We start from the raw sequence: 17,933 nt of genomic DNA on the forward strand, positions 1-17,933 counted from the left end.
TGAACTCTCATTTAAAACAAGCAGTATTCATGTGGCATAAAGGACCAAAAACTTTCCCAAGTTTTCTGCAAAATGTAGTTATTGCACATGGCTGTGCATGATGTGTACTGTAATCACTACTGGTTTAGAGCAACATAAAAAATACAGGTACTAATTTGGGATTCTCCATTTTTTAAGTTCAGATATGTTAAGCCCTGATTGAACAGATGTCAAACATCTGTCTCTTCCTCACAGAAAAACAAGGCTCCTATTCTAACCCGGTTTTGTAGGATCAGCCTTTCCTCACTCAGGTCAAATAACAATTTGAATAAGCTAAAGCTTAGTTCATGCTCTTAGAAAAAATATTGTGAAGACAGCTCTTTCTCACCTTTTCCAAGGCTCTCCTTAATATTTTGCCCAGAAACCTGGTACAAAGTACTCTGTCACATTTTTTTATAAACTCTTGGACATGCAATTTAGGATAACTCTATACTCATTTAACTCAGTTGAGGATCTGCCCTTGTAACACAGCTGACACGATCTCTTTCCTGAAAAACTGGAAACGCTTCTTTCAGGCTGGCAGAGAAAAATAAGTTTCATACAGCTGAGTCTTAATAAGAATATCTTCCTTTTAAAGATTCATGAGGAGAACCATTAGATTCTGCTAGGAAAATTATACGAACACAATTTGTTAACATTGTCAAGCACCTAGTGCTGCAGAAAATGCAGAGAGACATCCTCAATGCCAAGCTCAGAGCAAAGATAGATTCATACTTTTTTGTCTTGTTTTGTTTTCTAAACCTTCCACAAAGTAATTCCCCTTTGTAAATATGTTAGACAATGAACACCATTTCTCAGTCCATCAAATTCTCAGCTTTTAAGAATATAGGAATATTTTTGCTCTAACCTTTTTTCTCAAGTTTCTTCACATCAGTAAGGTTCCCCACAAAAAAAAAAAAAACCAAACTGGGCACGTGGGTCACATCTGATAATCTCTGCTTATGCTATAACATTCTGCATTTTTCAGACCACCTTTCTGCTATTGGTATTGGCACCACCAGCTCAGGCCACTGCAGTCTAGTACTTTTCAGGATGATACCCACACTGTTGCCCCTTTCATCTAAGGCAGGTAGAAAATTTCTGAGACTAAATTAAACAAAAGAGAAGAAAAGAAGGGATACCTTGCATACACTTAAAAATATCTTTAAAATAATTACATTAAGAATTTTCCAGATTTCAAAGTAGAAGCTTCAGTTTTTTCTGTGAGTGTTTGGATGAGAAGAATATTTTCCTGATCCCAGGGAAAATCCACTGCCTTTTTAAGTTCAATATGTTAAGAGCTCTGAAGATCACTGTACAAGCTCCTCCAACTCCTCACAGCTGCTAATCATCTACAGCACAGTAAGGTCTGAAGGTTTGGGGAGCAGAACCCTACTGCAACTACTCTCCTGAGCTGCAGATGTTGGCCTTGGTTACAGGAGCTTCTGCACTCACACACAGAGGAACTGAAAGCATAAATACAGGGGCATGGATTCACACAGCCCAAGTTTCACCTGGGATCTGGGACTATTTCCTCTGGGCTCATCTGTTGGAGACATTAGGCTTTCACTGGAATATAGGATGTGAAATACAACCCAGATTGCATGGAGAAGCAGAACATATACCACATAAAGCAAATGCATGAAGGTGGGAGGCAGAAAAATCACAGACAGACAGTTAATACAGGTGTTGTGCTAGACAGGCTGGCTTCATTTCAGTGTTTTATTACTCACAACACAGAAACCAAACTTGTCAATATGGGGGAAATATTTAAAGGCACTAATGGATGATGGATGCCTAATGGATCTTCTTTTTCAATGTGGTAAAGTGTACATTTGCCATATGTGCTTTTAAAGGGTTTCCTTTTTAATTACAGCTCAACCCCTAGAGGAAACAAACACTTGAATTTCCATGAAAATCAATGAGTATTTCAAGCCCTGAACAACTGTCAAGATCAGAAATTAAGCTAACAATATATTTGCTATTATGGTGTTGAGAAAACATATCCCTCCTCAAGTTCTGGATTGATTAGTATGGGCTTAAACTGAAGCACTTTCCATGGTCTGAAATGCAAGTCAGTGAAGTACTAATTTTTAAACAGAATTTATATCTTCTTAAAAAGAAAGGTTTAGAAAACCATCACATTTCACAAAATACAGCACTTCAAAAGCACAGAAAGAATCTATGACTTTCTGGTATAGACTACTGGCCAGGAACTAAGTCATATAGCTACTAAATTAAGAAAATAATTTTGGTGAGTAAATAGGAAGCAGATGTCAGAGACAATGAACTTTGTCTGTTTAGGGTCAATAGTATATGATGTTGTGGCAATAAGTTACCAACATCACTAGCACAAATGCTGGAAACAAAAGGATAATTATATGGAAAAAGCCAAAACGTATATAACATAATACTCTAAAGCCAAAAGCTGCAGCTTTTCACCACAAAACTGTTGCCCTTGGGGAACAACAAAAAAAAGAAGATTATGTTATACCTTCTCTAAATCAGACCTACAAAGTGGAAAATCTTGGGCTCTGAAAGGAAGCAAAATCAGGTCAAATTAAAGATACAGGCAGATCTTAGCAAGATCTTGAATAAACCTGGTTCACAAGGACTGGGATTTCTAGTGACCCAAATCCCAGCCTACTGGTTCACATCACCACTTCTCCCTCAGGCAGAGGGAGAAACTGGCAGCTACATAAAATGGATCCAAAGCAAACAGACTGATCTCCACACCACGTACATAATGGCAGGCAAGAGTGGCTCTTGTGGTGAACAGCGCATGGTAACACGATCTGATCCACCAGCCCTCTCTTGAATGAGTAAGATTTACTGTTTTCTTTAGATCCATATCTGCCTAAAAATTATTTGAAATCAAAGTCATTAAATGCTCAATAGGACCAAAAAATATAAAAATTTATAGTAAAGTATAAATAAATAATTTTTACATAAAAGCAACAAGAGCTTCTCTAGTAAACTTATGAACAAGATGAGATTTCATCTCACTACTACTAGCTGAATGTATTCTGACATATCACTCAAGATTTAAGGGTAGAATCCTTATGTTTTTCTATATTTTCAAAGAAGAATTACAAAAGCCACTTGACCGTAATTTCTATCAATAAGCATTCATTTTGGCTGTAATTCAGACTACACTCGGACATGAATCTAAAACCAGCCAACCAAAATACATTATGGTGAACACTTCCTCAAATGTTTTACATCGCTTGCCCATTTACAACCAGGCTGCAGATGAACATTTCAGTAAAGTGATGAACCTATGATGAACTTTCAGTAATGATTTTAGTAAGACTGGAAGCACAACTATTTGCACTTCAAAATTTTTAAGAACAGTGCTATGATACAGCAATGAGAGATTAATGGAAATCTTGCAAAAAAAAGACAAATGGCACTGCAAGAATACCAGAAAACTGGGGAGATGGGGGAGAAATTAATTGAACCTACACTTTTGATAAATATTTATTTTTTGCAGAAGAAAAATGCACACTAGTTTGAGCTGTCATTATGCTAACCTATATCCTATTTTTCATATTATTAGTAATACATAATGTGGTAGTTTATATTCAAAAATAAAACCAGAATGTATATACCTCATGTATTTATCCAGAAATACACTAAGGTTACTATGGTTACGAAAAATCCATTACCTTTGAATACAGAATGAAAAAGTTTGACTTAAAGTGTGCACTATTTATTATAGCGATCATCAACAGCCTTCAGGAGGTTCTCTAACTGGATTCATTTTTCAGTGTCAAAACTGACCCACCACACCAGTACCTTATGGCCTGTGCGAGGCAAAGAAATTTGAACTATATGAATTTTTAAATATGTTTTATACTGACTCAAGATGCAGAAATGGCTTTGAATTTTAAGGCCTCACATTAAAAAGAAAGTAGGGTTTTGGTACCCCTTTTCCCCTGAGTTGTCCAATACAAAATGTTTTATTTTCACTTGTACCTACCAACACATGCAAGTTCTGATGGGTCCACAATAGTCCTTATGCTGTGGCATGACACTTCTAGCTCCATATTTTCTTGTTGGGTTTTTTTGGTTGTTTGGGGTTTTTTTAGTTTGTTTTTGTTGTTTGTGGTTTTTTTTCATTATTATTTTTGTCGTTGTTTGCATAATATCTGAATATGTAATTTGGATAATTCATTAAATGACATCAATTGCATTAAAATAGAAAGTCAGATTACCACACTTCACTGTATTGCCCAATAACAGGCACTTAACTTCAACGTAATAGTTTAAGAGCACTGATATAATTTGGCTACTGGCACATGGCACAACCATTATCAGGAGAAAATAGATTATTCGTTTCTACTTTTAATAAATGAATAAAACAGAGGCTTCAGGTAAGCAATGTGGTATCTCTCTAATTAACAATATTTAAGGAAGGCAGTAAGAAAAACTACTAAATCTGTACATGTCTTCAACAGTTTGCAGTTAACTTGCTTTGACAGCTGCATGGTATGAGATCAAAATGTTATAAAACCATTAAAAAGATGACTCAGATCCTGCGAAAGAAGCACACCATCCATGGTGGCATTAATGTCTATGAGTCCCAAAAAAAAGTGAGGTGTTTTAAAATATGAAACCCATCAGGGTTTAAAGTGCATCCAACCAATTTTAGAATTATTTTTCATTCCTCTGAAATAAGAAGGGGTCAATCACACAATTATTCATAGCAACCATGAGATACCCATCTGACATGCTACCTAGCAGAGAACTCACCTTTTACAACATACTTAGTTCCATTTCCAGAGTAAATTGGTATTCCATTCATATATAAAGTATATTGTGTAATAATACCATTTGGTGTTTTGCAGGGGCTGGTGAAAAAATGTATAAAGTTATACTACATTGTCTTTCCACAAATAATAAAGAGTTTCAATGAGAGGATACTACCAGACTGATTTTTGGCAAAGCTGGAATTTCAGACGAGACTTAATGTCTGCAACATATCAGAACTTTGAGAAGTCTCCTACATTATCTAGCCAAACAGAAACTTCTATGAAATATGGCAATATACTCTTTGCTTTTAGGAGAATAATTATGCTTCTATAATTTTATCTTTGCAGCTTGATAACACTGAGCAAGGTGAGGGGTACAGGATTTTAGTGCAGTCCTTTTTTTAATACAAATTACTTTCTCTTCTTTCATGGTTTTTATTGCTAACTACAAAATGATCATCCTAATCACCAATGCAGGTGATCTGTTCTTAGGCACTGCCCCTTATTTCAAATTTTTCATAATCCAATACACTTAGTAATGTTTGTTTAATGTAGATTTTATGTATAGAACATACTGGAAGTTGGCAATGGATGATAATTTAAGAGTCAAGTTCTTTCACTGTTCCACTGAGTTACACCTTAGAAACACAAGAAATCCCAGTGAATATCGCAAGGGGAGCAGAGCTGAGGCCTTAGTCTGGGAGAAATATCTTGTAATTTACAAGCTCTGTGCTAGCAATTTAAAACAATAACTAGCAGTGCCTGGCAATGTGAAAACAATATAAAGTAATGAATGTTTCAATAGGGAAACAGGGATAGCTGGAGGGTGTGATATGGTGTCTCTCTTCTGTATCACCAATTTATTGTTACTAAGAGCAGGCAACAAGAGCATCCAAAAATAGAAATTCCACACATTGACTTTTTGTTCAATTCTTCTGAGGGATAAAACACATGTTCCCCATGGCTTTATTCAATCTCTGGGGAAAAAAAAAAAATCTACTCTTGCCTAAGCCATTCCTTTATGACAGGTAAGCATTTCTGCTTTATTCACTAAGCTGAGAAAATAGGACATAAACAATTTATTTTTAATTGCTATGTCACAGCAGAAAGAAATACACAAATATTGAAATAATGGGTTTCATGTTTATATCACAGGGTCCGTTAACTATTTGGCTGTCAGAGGCTGCACCCTTTCATGGAGAATGCCACTGGACAATCTCAGTCAGTTTATCTTAAACATCCAAGAAGCAAAAATTGGATTTTGATTTGATTGGTGCTGCTGGCAGTTACTAACGTGGTCACACCGAAACTCTGTTCTAGCAATGTTAGACTGCAATCTTCAGCACTGTCCTCATCAAGACAACACCTTGCACAACAACCTGCTTTGGCAGCAGTTCAACACTTCAGCATCCTTTTAACTATTATGGCTATAATTCACATGACTTCACGCCAAAATTTTATTTTCTTTATAGGCACTGTATTAAAACCTAGTTTACATGAGAAGATAAAACAAAGAACCGTGGGAGGGAGGGAATTTTGAAAACTACTTTGCATCATGGAAGATTAACTACTGTCCAATAAATATGTGTCAAAGTCTTCATTAGTCTGCTGGTGTAGATTTGGAGTAACTGATTATTTTAACTGGATTAATATGGCTTTGGGATGACAGAACTGGGAGATGTGAACTTTATGTTTAATTGAGAATGAAGTTAGATATGTCACTGATATTTTTGGGGCATTTTTCCTAGTAATTGATGTGCATTACGTATCAGCCTAGACTCTAAAGTCAGAACTGAATGCACTTTTTCTTTCTTTGTGCCCTAGTTCTTAATGTAAGCATAGGAAGCATTAATTTACACTCACAACCCTTAAGTTTGAGCACAACAACATGTAAAAGTGTTTAGAGAAAAAAAAGGGAAAATCTGAACAGCAATTAATAAAGAACTCAATTGGCATTTGGCAGTTTCATCACACTGAAATAATTGTTGCCTATTGCTGGTGTTTAGTGGTTAAAAGAAACCATAGAAATCAACCGTTTGATTCTCAATTTCATACTCTGCCATACAATCAATTCTTTTTAGTCAGACTGTCTCTAGATTTACTTCTGAGCCATAGTAAAATGAGGAAGCTTTCATTAATCTTTCAGATGCTTCATATTAATGACAAGGCTCTTGCATGAACAATGTAACAGCAATTAAAAAGCCCATTAATCTGCATTACAGCTATTAAAGATGCATGTCATTAAAGGGTATGGAGTTTGATTCATTTTCGCACCCCCCAAAAAATGGAGCAATTATGGTCTGGCAATGCACTTTGTCATCAAATTAGGTTGGGGTTTTCCAGCAAATGGCTTTGCAGCGTTTAGCTCTTCTCCTGTTTTATTATTCATGACTGAAATGTGGAAGTCAAGACCTTTGAAATTACTTTACCTTCTTGTGGAGTGGAGATGTTCAATGCATGCAAGCTCTCAGTACAGCCAGCCAAAGTGCAAGCAGTGAGGGTTACAGCATAGTTTGTGAAGGGATGCAAGCCCGTCAATACACCTGCAACACAAGAAAGCAAGGTGTTAGCATGTACAGGGTACAGACTGATTACATGCAGACACACACAGAGGGAAAAGAAACTTTTCTGTTACGGGCTCCCACTGTTACAGGTGAAAATAAAAACTATTTAAGGTTTCATTGCTATCATCCATGACTTAAATTTTACAAAATAATTTAAGAGCAAGTGATATTTTATTTCATTTTTAGTACTAAAGATGCACCTGTGTTTCTTCAGTTAGGCTCATTGAAACAGATATTACTTCAAAACTGAGGTGTATATTTTAATGCAACAATGACAATGAAGGAGTTTTTTTCTTAATCCCTGCCTCAAAGTTTTTTCAGTTATTCAATCTGTTTTTCCAAGGAATTTTCACTGCCTCCCAGGACAAGTTTTTTTTAATGCCTCCTCTCCAACGATGTCCCTAGTCATCCATGAACTGAAATCTCTTTTTTTATGAAACATCTCATTAGTCTTCCATTCAGTGGCAGCATATAGACCATACATTCGCTATACTACTACAGTAACATAATCCAGGTGACAGTACCCAAGGGTTTACAAGAAGAAAAGATCTGGAGCCTTATTCCATTTCAGGTCCTGCTTTATGTTGGTGAAGAGAAGTTACTAAATTCTCACATGTCCATCAGCTCCTTGTTATAACAAATACACCAAATCACTGCTTACCACTTCAGGAAGTTTCTCAACATTTTGAACTATGAGATACAGAAGGTACAAGGGGAAAAATTTAGTTTAGAGTCATTTTTAGAAACATCAGCAGTTCCCATTTTAAAGTAGGTCCAACAATAAAGTAATACAGAATCTAAATACAAAAGTAATTAAAAGAAGGCCAATTCATGCCAAGTTTTATTTCAAATCGTGTTCTCACATGGACTCTCACAGCTCTAGCAAAATCAATGTGGTGTTTTATTAAAAAAATAAAATTTCTAGCAAATCATGTTTTTTAAAAACTGTCCAACACCTGGATTTTGCAAATCAGCTTGAAAAAAAACCCAGCACATCAAAGAACCCTAATTTCTGGCCAGCTGTCCCACAGCACAAGTAGTCTAAAAATCCCTTCAGCATTACATGTACACAAACAGGTAGACAAAATTAGTCCTCATTATTGCTCTTCACTGGGTTACTACACTAACAGAATGCAATATAACTGCACTGCATTAAAAAAATATTTTTTCCTCATGTAAGCCCTTTATAATCACAAAAAGGGCATGGAGAATTTGATGTTGGAAATTAATAGCTACAGAAAAAATATATTATTTTCTGAGTAGAACCATCAGTCTGTACACGTTTATATTGTGTTTAGTAATAGATGTGTTCACATGGAAAATAGGAGATTAGCTTTCACTGAATTAGCAACGTTTATGCCTTTTCTTGCAATCAATCAAAAAACTTCAAAGGTTGGCGTAACAATGATCTTTCTATTTGAATTCTCTGGGGTGCACTTCTCCTCATACAAATGGAGAGATATTCAGAAGTAATCACTTTTACTTCAGAGTAGTGCTAAACTAAAACCAGTTGACCAGCATCTGCTTGCTCTGGTTATAGTTTTGATTTTGCAAATCCCCAGTTAACAGTGGAGAGCTGTACTGACATCCAATATAAGTGTGACAGGAAAGAAGAAGAATGCTGTGTTGGTCACCACCAAACAAATGTCCCTGTAATCTTCCTGTGACGGAAGGAAAATATTTTTAAGAGCCATCAAAAAGACATAAAATAGGAAATAATGTTTTCATAGAATGGTCTGGGTTGAAAGGGACCATAAAGATCATCTGCCTCCAACCCCATTCAGCCTGGCCTTGAACACTTCCAGGGATGGGGCATCCATAGCCTCTCTGGGCAACCTGTTCCAGTGCTTCACCATGCCCACAGTATCTTCCCAATATCTGATCTAAATCTAACCTCTTTCAGATTAAAGCCATTACCCTTTGTCCTTTCACTACAGTCCCTTGTAAGAAGTCCCTTTTCAGCTTTCTTGTATGGCCCCCCCTTCAGGCATTACTATGACTGTAAAGTATTGGAATTATTGGAATCTACACTACATTATTCAACACAGAAATTCCATTAGTCAAAACACCATCTTTTTTTTGCACATGACAGTAACTTCCACTTATTTCCAGATCTTAGAGCATTAAACACAGGAAACTATAGAAGGTGCTTTGGGAATTACCTTCCACAAGCAAACACAAGCAGGAACCAAATCCTCTAACTGTGACATTTTCAAGTTCCTGGTCAAGAGGTGCATGGCATTGCATATATGCCATCTCTTCACTCTGCTGTGCTGTAGGAAGCAATTTAGTTTGACTTGTACATTTAGCACTTGTAGCACTTGTTTCTTATGAAGCAGTGAATTAATGCTCCTTGCATTTCCTCATGGAAGACATTCTGTAGGGTTACCAGTGGCTTCAAGCACTGAGAGCTGCAGAATATCACACATATCCAAAAAGATGCCAGGACATGTAGAAGGTTTCGACTGGGCTGTTTGGTTTACTTATGACGAAGTAGGAAGGTTTTATACAAAGCACCTGTAGCACAACAGACTTCCCATTGCATAGGTACATTTGTGAAAGGCTGAGAGAATTTGCATGAAAAAGAAAAAGTAAACAAACTCTTTTGCTACAGGAGGTTTATGTTAAAAAATCAATTCAGCAAAGGCAGCAACTTAAAGAATTTTTTTTTCATTTCTTAATTAATGTTTTTCCTTCATGTGTACTCTTGCACTATTTTTTTTTAACAAAGAAACAGATGTGCATAGGTAGGCAATAGAAAGTGCACAGATTTTATTTACATACTTCAGCAAACTACTTTTTTCTCAGCTGCCATCCTATCTGTTTGGCCAGCATCCACTGTAATCTGTTCTCCTTCATTATGTTAATCTGTGGGCGGAAAGATTTCTGTCATCTTCAAATCGCTTGTACAGCAATGGTAAACACCTTGGCCTGTCTGTAATTGGACAGGTGTCTGCATTGGTGTCACCCAGCTTTTAATTCAATTAAAGAACTGGCTGCTCTGCTCTCATTACCCACTCATTTCCTCTGCACTTTCAGTCAGTCAGTGAAATTTACACTCAGCACCTGACTACGTTGAAATACAAAGTCAGCAGTACCATAGCAAAGATCATCACTGATACATGTGAATTAATTTAAAGAATAGCAAAATAAATTTTGCAGTAAAAAATAGCCTATGATCAAATGAAGTTGGCTGACAGCTTTAAAAAAAACTTTCCCTAACTCCTCAATTATCACACTCTCAGGCTGGCATCTTTTGTCTATATCCAATAATTGCTGATCTGATAAGAGTCCATCAGGCTTTCCAAGACGGGGTGCTAACAAAGCAAAATTTGGCCACACTTGCATGTATTCTATTAATGCTAACAGGAGAGAGGTGGATGAATTGTCACTGTGATCAGGAGATAGGATTAGAGACATGATCAATATTTAAGAAGAGGGTCAGCCTCACACATTTGGGATATGAGTCCCGTGCATTCAATCTGCCACTACAGAGCAGCTGAATCCACCTAGACTCAAAATTTACATCACAGACTACATTTGAAGCCTTAAAATCCACATGGGCAAGTGGAGATGCTAAATCATTTTAACACACCACTCCTATCTGCCCAAAGAACCTCCAGAAATAAATTAAAGTTCTAACACAGACATTTTGACACAGTGACCCCATGAAACTGAATAATGTCATTTGTTAAATATGAATGTAAAGTTAACAGTCTAAAAGAGTGATCTGGAATCACACCTAGAACATTAAGCCCACTTTATATGCAAAACTAGTATTTAATTCTCTATACTTTTATTTAAATGGTCTTTAATTATTTGCAATATTGAAAGTCAAGGTTTAGAGTTGTGCAAGAGAGAAAACGCTAGGCTCACTCCAGCAGATGAGGGATAACAACATGGATATGGGCAATAGCAAAGGGGTCAGCAATGAATTTATGGTAAAATGGGTGTGTGGACTAGTCAGAGTTAGTTGCATCTTTATGTCCATTCATTGTTCTAATGCACACAGTATATAAGAAGATTAGATATCCAGCATTTTTCCCTTCACTTCTCCATAAAGCAGGCATTTCTTTTGTTCAGTACTGTCAAAGGGAGGTCTCGTACATTTAGGCAACACAGCCATATTCCACACCATTCTGGCAGATTTTGAGTGGAAAACTAGTACTTCTCATCAACAACGAAAGAAAATGGTTTACCTCTACAGTATGAGGGCTAATACTCTGTTCACAAAATCTGAAAAATAGATTCAAAGGCAATTACAGTATTATAGCAACTTTCCCAGCCAGTTAAAAGAGTTTTATGAAACAACTGCTTCACTGTTGCAATCTGTCATCCTGCTGCTTCATGAAGTTGTTTCAAGAATTCACCAGGTCTTCAGAGATGAAAGGACACACCTGCTTATAGCAACTTATGGACCTTTTACTCTGAAGAATGGATTGATGATACAAATATAAATCGAGGTGAGGTTTTAAAAATATATTTAGTGATGGAGCCCTCCCGTATAAGCAAGACCATTCACCTACATGCACAACTCACCCCCAAAAAAACCTATTTAATCTTACAGATGTAACAAAGACGTTATTTTCCTCACTTCCATAAAAACTGCACTCAGCTAAATGGTGAAAGACGACTATTTTGCAAAACTAGTTCAACCTTTTTCTTTTCCTTTAACAAGTAAATTAACTAATTTCAATCATAACCAGGCATTACTTTGCATATGAAGCCTGAAAACCCTGCTGCTGAATGCTAAGGTTCTGAACAGAGCTCACCACACAAATTCCATTTGTTTCATGAGCTGAGTGTATTTTTTTGCCAAAGGGACATTTCTTTTCCGGATTTTTCATGGTTTCCTCCCCAACATGCTATTTCATGACAACCTATTTTGAAATACACCTACTGCAAGTGATACAACGCTTGTCCTTTAGATTTACCTTAATTCTTGTCTAAGCTTTAAAAACAAAAATTACCAAATCTCCCCTCCTCAAACCCAGACTATTTAGCTAACTTGAATGCCCGAGGTCATACAGCATCTGTCCAACAAAGTCACTTGTGTGTCGAGATGCATCATTGCCACAGTACACTTAATCACAGTCCACTGATCAGAAAGGGAAGTCCTCAACTGACTTTGTTTTTGACAGATTGTAGCAAAAACTGTTTAAGTACATGTGTCTTCCACATATGCATTTCTGAACCGAAAGCCTGTGCACATCAATCTGTCGCATACATCTGCATTTTTAAGGCATCTTTCTAAGTCATAAAATAAAGAACTACTCAACACAAGGGCACCTATTCCAACTCTTCAGCTTATAAGAACAAACAAAAATTTTACTTTAGTTATTGCATTTAGGTGGCTTGGAAGACCCCTTTTATCCCCAACACATATATTTCATAACAAACCATACACAAGCTCCACTGGCTTTGAAGATGCAATTCAGGTTGCAGTGGTTCAAGGAAACCTGTTACATTCCCCATAGCACAGGGCAACTCTCTAGCTGCTTCAGTTTGCAGAAAACCTTAACCCAACAGTGCAATTTTGCACCAAGAGTAAATTAACCACAAGCATTGGTTTTGTAATATCTATCACTATGTTACCCTTGACCATTCCAAACAACTTCATCATTGCTTATTTTCTGCAGTATGATTACCTTTAAAAGTTTGCAGAGAGACAAAGAAAAACGTTTTACTTTTTTGCAGATTTTTTTTATATGTCTACAAAAACATAATAATCCTTTTTAGCCTGAAAAACATCAAGAAATTACCTTCTTTTTATTAATGAAAGTATTGGTATGTATCTAAGAGTTGATGTAATTTTGATAAAATGCTCAGGTTTATTTAATCACACAATTTATAATTTGTATGAATAAATTTATACAACAGCATTGAACTGTAAACAAGGCTCATTTAGGTCTAAACTCAATCAAGTTTGAGTCTTGATACTGTAGAATATTAATTTATGTTTTAAAATTCATATATTGAAAAATATGCCACTAGTCTGCTAAAGCCAGCTAAATGAAAGGAGAAGGGAACCTACGTTCTGCCACTCTGACTTAGAGTCATCAGGAGCTCAAGCACCACCTGACAACTCACAGAAACCTAATGGGCTTTCAGGTCTATCAGCTACCCCTTGCTGCAGTAGCTGCCCTAGCCAAATATTCTTATCTACATCAGAAGTTTTAGAACTTTAGAAATTTGTCTCAGCTTGGAGCAGGGATTTGGGAGTCCTCCTAGTGCTCTGGCCCTACATACGTTTAGGTTAGTTGGTTTGCAATAATCTTTTTCTATACATTTAAAAAAATCTCATTAACTGCATTATAGGAATGTTTTGAGTGTAAAGTATTTGTGCAAACCAAGAGCTTTCAAATAACTTCAAGTGCATGGGAGTATTGCCCAAGAAATTCACCAACAGCTTCACGCAGCAAACTCCCCATTGGTGGTAAATTGCTTATTTCACCCCACACAGACGAAATAAGCCTGAGACAAACAGCGTTTTCTAATACCCATCTCAGACAGTGACCCCCGAACCCTGTCAGAGGCAGAAGTCAGGGTGCAGAGGCCAGTCCCAAAGCCGCAGGCTGCTTAGGCAGGGGACTGGCAGAGCTCCGCCTGAGAGGGACAATCTCTCAGCTGACAGCACTTGCCAGAGCATGGGTATTTGCTGGGCTGGCAGAGAGCTTCCCCCAGTGCTGTGGCCCTGGCTGGGCTGCCCTTGGCAGGTGGCCCCGTCTCCTCTTCTGAGAGACTCTCCAGCTACAGAGCTTTCAAAACTACAGCACAGCTTAGACACTTTGATTAACCATATTAAATCATTAAATTAACTTTTCCTGAGATATTCATCTGCCGAACATAAAAGACTAAAAGGTGAAAAATAATTACAAACACGTGTCACAGGAAGGAGGGAATGGCAGCTGTCGACCACAATTTTCTTGTTACCACGTGTGCAGCCACACCAGCCCTTGGCTATTGCAGCAATGACAGAGGTGGGACGAATTGCAAAATCATACAAACTTGAAAGGGAAATCTGTAAGAGGAATAAATACCAATTGTGTGTGAATTCTTTTGCAGCACATTTTATTTCATTATTATTTGTAGGCATCATTAGAGCCCATCAGAGGCTGGTCAATCTCCTGAATTCTACAGTAAGAGAAATCTGAATTCTAAAATGGGTGTTTTGCATGTGCTTGACAAGAGAAGCATCAGAGGATTGTGATCAGTGGCACAAAACACGGTTAGAGGCAAGACAACAGGGGTGTATCCCAGGGGGTTTATACTGTTCAATATCTTCATTAGTGACCTTGTCAGGGGGAAGTGTGCACCCTCAGCAACTCTGTGGGTCACACAAAAGGGCCACTGAGACGATAAAAGGACTGGAGCATGTCTCTTCTGAGAGAGGCTGAGAGAGCTGGGACTGATCATCTCAGGAAAGCCAAGGGTGATCTACCAAAATGTATAAATACCTGACGGGAGGGAACAAAGCAGCAGCCAGACTAATCTAAGTAGTGCCCAGGACAAATGGACACAAATTGAAATACACAACTCACAGTATCAGAGAATATCCTGAGTTGGAAGGGACCCACGAGGATCATGGGTCACGATGATCTTAGAGGTCTTTTCCAGCCTAAATGATTCTGTGATCACTGAGTCCAATTCCTGCCTCTGCACAGGACAACCCCAAGAATAACACCATGTGTCTGAGAGCCCAAATGCTTCTTGAACACTGGCAGGCGTGGTGTTGTGACCACTCTCCTGGGGAGAAAATTAAATTCCAAAAAAACACAAGAAATCACTTTTTACTGTGAGGGTGGCCAAACCTGGAACAGGCTTCTCATAGAGAGGTATCTCCATATGTGGAGATATTTAAAACTCGACTGGACATGATTCTGGGAAACCTGCTCCAGTCAACCTTGCTTGAGGTGGGGGAATGTGATGCCTTTTCCTGGTCTTAAAATCAAGAGTCAAACACAGTTAGAAGGGAGAAAGGGATTTTACCTTGGTATTTATTTTAAGGACCCTTAGGTGCACACGTCCAGGTCAAATGCACTGAAATGCACCCTGCAAAATGCACACCCCCAAAAGATCGGGTAAAACATTATAGGTTTTACTAATTAGCATATCTACCAAAGATTCCTCAGTGAGAGGTTCAAGTGAGCCCCCCTCCCCAAGGAGCCTTCCCCTGGGTGGTTCTATCTTGGTTTACAGAATGTGTTCTGGAGAGGACCTTGGGGTCTGGGGCACACTGATCCCTAGCTACGAAACTTCTAAAATGTTTCGTCTCTCAGCTTGACAAACAAGTCCAAGAATGTAGGCAAAAAGCACTAAGAATACAGAAGCTGTAAAAAAGGTTTAACTGGGTATAAAAGAAAAGGCAAAAAATCTTCATGGCATCAAATGGGCTAGATAATCCTTCCAACCCAAAGGATCTTCTGATATTCTGGATTCCAAAGGAAAGTAGAAGCAAAAAGCTGATCACAAACCACACTGAAACAACTGAAGGCAAGATGGGCAAGTGTGGTACATTTTGAATCCCAAAAATTTATGCTTTAACTTTATACTCTCATCCTGGAATACAGATACTGAACACTGTGTTGAAATATATCACCTTATCCAATAAACTCCTGGTTCAACAGTCAGAACCTCATTTTAAGGATTTAAATCTGATGAATATTCCTTTCTTGGATGAAAATGAAAAAACAGTTTGACATTTTGGAAGATTACAAGGGTCAGATTTTGAAGGATTTTGGTTTCTGAGGAGTCAGAAATAGGCATTTGAGACTGTGGGATTATGGTCACTTAAAGACCTATTTTACTTTTAATATTTAGCTCAGCTTTTCTTCTTCTTGACAAGGGTACAAGAGGTTCTTTTGAATTTGACACACAAAGTACAGCCTTCTGAGAAACGGGTAGTGCTCTTAACATTTTGTTACTGCGCTCCAGTTACGACTCAGGACCCTACTGTAACTGTTCAAAAGAATTTACAGTATAAGTATAAACCAAAACACAATAGACGGGCCTAAAAAGCTGCAAGGAAAAAAGTAAGACACAGTGTTGTCAGTGCCCTCAGATACATTTGCAAGCAGCAGAATAAGCAGTGCCTAGGCTTGACAGGGAATGAAAATTTGAAGGAGGGTGTGGAAAAATACCATAGTTTCTTCATCAGTGATCACACAGAGAGCTGTGGTGCCTTTCTGCTGTTCCATTAGCAAGCCTGGCTCTTTGGGTTACTGTAGCATTTTCTCATGGAATGCAATGAAACAATTGCTAAAGAAATGTCCCTGAAATTAGGGAGAAAACAAGCCAAACTTTTCATTCTCAACAAACTTAAAAGAAAAGTAAGCAAAGACTTCTCTGTGGGGTTCTGTGTTTATGTTAACTTTTGATTAATCAGGAAATATGACTCATCAGGGAAAGATACACTTTCTTCTGGGAGTCTCATATTTGTGGCTAACTAGTTCTCACTGTCCACTGACTTGCCCACCTGTGCTGGCTTCACTGAAATCAATAGACTAAAGTAAAATGACTTTGGATTGGTGATTTAATTTACACTTGTCTCAGCTTTGACCTCACCACTAGGACATGAATTATATATTTCATACAATTCCAAAATTGAAAAATACATAACTAAACTATTGGGCAGGAGTTATAAATAACAAGAGGAAGCACTTCTTATACACACAAAACTGAACTGGAACAATTACTCCCACAGCAGTTATAGAAACAGAAAGAATGAATGTATTAAAAAAACCCCTACAATTCTACCATAGACCATTAAGCACGATGGTCCAAATGCAGCTTTTAGCTGAAGAATTCCACAACCAACCAGCTGAATTTGTACTAACAGGAAGACTTATTCTATGCTTAGCATATTTCTTACATTTTCTTCCTGAGCATCTAGAGAATCACAGAATATTCTGAGTTGGAAGGGACCCACAAAAATCATCAGCTCCAGCTCTTAAGTGAATGTCCTGTCCAGGGGTTGATCCCACAACATTGGTGTTATTAGCACCATGCTCCAACCAACTGAGCTCATCTTAGGGTCATATCTGACACAGTCACATAGATCAGTATTTGAATGCAGCCATTCTTAAGTTCTTTGGTTATATGAGTGAACAGTGTGCTGCTGTGGCAAACAAAGTCAACACAATGTTGGGTCGCATCAACAAGGACATCTCCAGCAGAGATGAAGACGTCATTATTCTCCTCTACTCAGCGCTTGAAAGGCTACACCTGGAACACCGTGTTCAGTTTTCGACCCTGCTGTGCAAAAAATACGTGGACAGGCTGGAGAGAGTCCAGGGAAGGGTGTCTTGGTTTGAAAGACAGATGTCTGCCAAGGAAGGCAGGAGCCTCCCTTGAAATGAAAAATGCAACCGCCTTCCCTCTGAATTATTATAATTTTGAAATTAGGGGGCTTTCAGGCAAAGATATGAGGAATAGGAATAACAGTTCTTTACTATTATATATATAAATATGTATAACAAGGCAAACAAACAACAATAACTCTGGCAGTAACAGCAAACAATCACAAACCCAGTCCCAGCCTTCTCGGCTGTCAGGCCCTTTCCCCTCGGGTGCAGTTCCGCTCGCAGCCGGCAGGGGC

General features: G+C 37.8%; 1 protein-coding gene across 1 annotated transcript in view; it reads right to left on the reverse strand.

The window, feature by feature from the left end:
• Nucleotides 1-17,933, reverse strand: part of USH2A (usherin) — a 388,071-nt gene that overhangs the window by 214,749 nt on the left and 155,389 nt on the right. Inside the window, exons 30-32 of the mRNA XM_017730037.1 lie at nucleotides 7,165-7,315; nucleotides 6,701-6,716; nucleotides 4,774-4,897 (exon numbers count right to left, since the gene is read on the reverse strand). Coding sequence (XP_017585526.1) covers nucleotides 4,774-4,897; nucleotides 6,701-6,716; nucleotides 7,165-7,315 — 291 coding nt within the window. The remainder of the gene's footprint in view (nucleotides 1-4,773; nucleotides 4,898-6,700; nucleotides 6,717-7,164; nucleotides 7,316-17,933) is intronic.

This window comes from Corvus brachyrhynchos, unplaced genomic scaffold, assembly GCF_000691975.1.
Source record: "Corvus brachyrhynchos isolate BGI_N302 unplaced genomic scaffold, ASM69197v1 scaffold101, whole genome shotgun sequence".
Classification (NCBI taxonomy): Eukaryota; Metazoa; Chordata; class Aves; order Passeriformes; family Corvidae; genus Corvus; species Corvus brachyrhynchos.